General features: G+C 48.2%; 1 protein-coding gene across 1 annotated transcript; it reads right to left on the reverse strand.

Annotated features, from left to right (window-relative positions):
* Positions 1-6: 6 nt before the first annotated feature.
* Positions 7-476, reverse strand: LOC132008892 (olfactory receptor 6Z7-like; the record flags this gene model as incomplete). The annotated part of the gene is made up of 1 exon (XM_059387387.1): positions 7-476. A coding segment is annotated over exon 1 (470 nt), but the record flags the coding sequence as incomplete, so codon positions are not given.
* Between the last annotated feature and the right edge of the window lie 2,710 nt (positions 477-3,186).

Genomic DNA, 3,186 nt, shown 5'->3' on the forward strand with positions numbered 1-3,186 from the left:
ACCAGCAGCCCCCCAAGCCATGAGGACAGGGCCAAGCCCAGGCAGACTCGGGGCCTCATGAGCAGGGGATAATGGAGTGGGCGGCAGATGGCCACGTAGCGGTCATAGGCCATGGACACCAGGAGGGTGCACTCCATGCAGGTGAGGGAAATGAAGAAGACGAGCTGGGTCATGCAGGCTGTGAAGGGCACATGGCAGGGACCGGTCCGCAGCCCCACGAGCAGGCTGGGCACGGTCACTGACACGTAGCACATCTCCAGGCAGCTGAGGTTGCCCAGGAAGAAGTACATGGGCTTGCAGAGCTCGCTGTGACTGCACACGAGGTAGATGACGAGCGTGTTCTCCAGGAGGGTCAGCGTGTAGAGGCTCAGGAAGACAGCAAACAGGACATCCCTTATGTCCGCCCTGGTGGACAAGCCCAGCAAGACAAACTCCCCGACTCTGTTCATGTTGCCCGTCTCCAGGGACCTCTCCATCTGAGAACAAACACATCTATGATATATTTTGCACATCTTTCTCTTCACAGCTTGCCTTCCTATAGATCCAAGCCTTTATACCACCAAGTAAACGAAATAAACTCATATCTTGTTTCTCTCCCTCCACTCTTGCTTCATCTCCGCACAGCTGCTGGGGGGGGGGGGTCTTTCAAAATCATCAATCATAAAGGGTTACTCCACTGCTTAAAGCCCTTGACACATTCCCATTATCCTTAGAATAAACATCACATGTCCTACCATGGCTCTCAAGCCCCCAATTTTCTGTTCCTTGCCAATTACTTCAGTTTTAACTCATGCCATGGCTCCTTTTCTCATACCCACTGGAGCCCCATAGGTGCCCTTTTACTTCCTCAAATACTCCAACATCCTTCCAGCCTGAAATAATTCCCACACAAAGTCCCTTCTTTCTGAAACAGCCTTCTCTCCATTCTTGTTTTTCCCATTTTGGGGAATCCTTGACATCCTTGGCATGAGTTTTTCAATGTCTTATCCTTAGAAAATCTCCTATTAGACCCGATGTCATTATTCCTTACCCCTGCAACCCCTTCCTTCCTTCCAGAGTGATTGTTGTTAATTTCATTTATTTTAAATTATTTGCACTAGCTGGAGGTTGTCGGAGGCGAGTGGAGGGACAGGAGAAATAGATGAAGGGAATTCGGGAGTGCACTTGTGACGAGCACTGAGTAATGTAGAGAAGTGTTGAATCGCTATATTGTATGCCTGAGACAAATCTAACACTGGGTGTTGATGATACTGGGATTTGAATGAGTGAGTGAATGAAATTACTTGCATGCTTGTTCAGTTGTGCAACGTCTCTCCAACTGGACTGTAAGCCCCTTGAGGAAAGAGGTGGGGTCTATGTCACTCAGAGCTCTAACCGCAGACCCTAGCAAAGCAGTACACTGCCAGGTTTGTCATGGCTCTCCACATGCTCATTCAAAACCTGGAGCACTGGAGGGGACTTTCAGGCGTCACGCTCCTCAGCAGGAGCCGGGAACCAGACGTTGACCGGATCACCAGCCCCAGGGTCGATGAGTCCAGGGAGGCCTCAGAAGAAACACAAGCCACAGGGGAATGGACCGGGCAGGGAGACCTTTTAAGATCCTGCCCTCAAATAAACCAAAGGAAGATAGCCATTTCTTTTTTCATCTTATTACTTTTGTCTTTGTATTGTTGGTGTCTGCGTTACCTATCACAACAAAAGGAAGATTTTCCTCCTGGTTCACAGCAGGAAATGGTCTTTGCTCCAAAACAGTGGAATGTCACCGTCTAGTCCAGAATGTTAATGCGTGGTGCCTTCTTCTCCGAAGAAGATCGCTGAGGTTCTCTGGGGCTACGAGCACAAAGTGAGGACACTGGGATTTTTTTTTTTTTCCAAACCAGTTCTGCCTGATTTTACCACCTACTGGTGCCCCGTCTGAGGCTGCCCTATTTAGGAAACATGTCCCTGGTCTGTTTGAGAGTTCCATGAGTCCCGTTCTGTCCCAGAACCTTCCCTGGCACCATCCCAAATTCACAGCACAGATGACCTTTAGGCCAATCCCTCTCTGGCTTCTGCCTTTTACAGGGATCTCCACAGGCTGAGAAGTAATCACCAATGATCCCATCTTTCAGATGTGAAAACTAAAGATCAAAGAGTCCATTTGTTTCCCAAGGCCTCCCCGCAGGAAGTCGTAGAACAGACTCAGCTTCCCAGGTAAGCTGACGCTGGGAGTCATGTTGTATTCTCCCTCTCCTGGGATTTGGGGTGACATTTTCATTTTACTTGTCTGGAAACACGTTGGCAGAGAGGAAAAGGAAATTATTCTTCTACTCTAGGAAAGGAAAGTTAGGACTGGAAGGACCATTTGAAGGTTCTCAGTTTGAGGGCCTCGTTTTTTATGGGAGGGAACTGATTACCTACCCCAGTGAAGGACTGCAGTCAATGTCGTGATCACCTGGTTAGAATGGATTTGAGGGCTCTCTGCTCTGCGGAAAGCCTGCTTCCTCCTTTCTCTCTCTGCCTGCCTCTCTGCCTAATTGTGATCTCTCTCTGTCAAAATAAATAAAAATCTTTTAAAAAATGTTTAAAAATTTTAAAAAATAAAAATTTTTCCCTCTTGTTTCCCTTGCCTTTGGAGACATGTCTTGCAAAGAGTTGCCATGTCCTAGGTAGAAAAGGTTACTGCCTGTGTTTTCCTCTAGGATTTTGATGGATTCCTGTCTCACACTGAGGTCTTCCATCCATTGTGAGTTTAACTTTGTGTTGAAAGACCCGCGGATCCCCTTACCCAAGAATCCAACACTGCCACTGGATGCAATCAGCAAGAGGTTCTTTATTGTTACGCAGGCCTGCGGGTGGTCAGCGCGCGCCTGCGGGTGGTCAGCAGCTCCTGCTAGCTGAGCACACCTGGCTGTGGTGGCGCCGGGTTTTTATAAACAGGTACAAACAAGTTTTGGGTGGGGCGCAACTGATTGGTTGACAGTTAGAACTTTTGAAAAAGGCATACATGGAGTTTGCTGATTGGCTCTAAGGACCCACGCGCGGGAAGAGAGAGGCGGGAAGGGGGAACAAGAAGGGGGAAGGTAGGAATGCCATCATGGCGTCTCTATTATTTCTATAAGCCAAGCGGTTACAGAAGGGCAAAAGAGCGATTAATAAGCAATTAATAACCTAATTTACGCCTAAAAGCCAGCGGTTCACAGAAAA

The sequence above is a fragment of the Mustela nigripes genome, unplaced genomic scaffold (assembly GCF_022355385.1).
Source record: "Mustela nigripes isolate SB6536 unplaced genomic scaffold, MUSNIG.SB6536 HiC_scaffold_1948, whole genome shotgun sequence".
In the NCBI taxonomy this organism is placed as follows: domain Eukaryota; kingdom Metazoa; phylum Chordata; class Mammalia; order Carnivora; family Mustelidae; genus Mustela; species Mustela nigripes.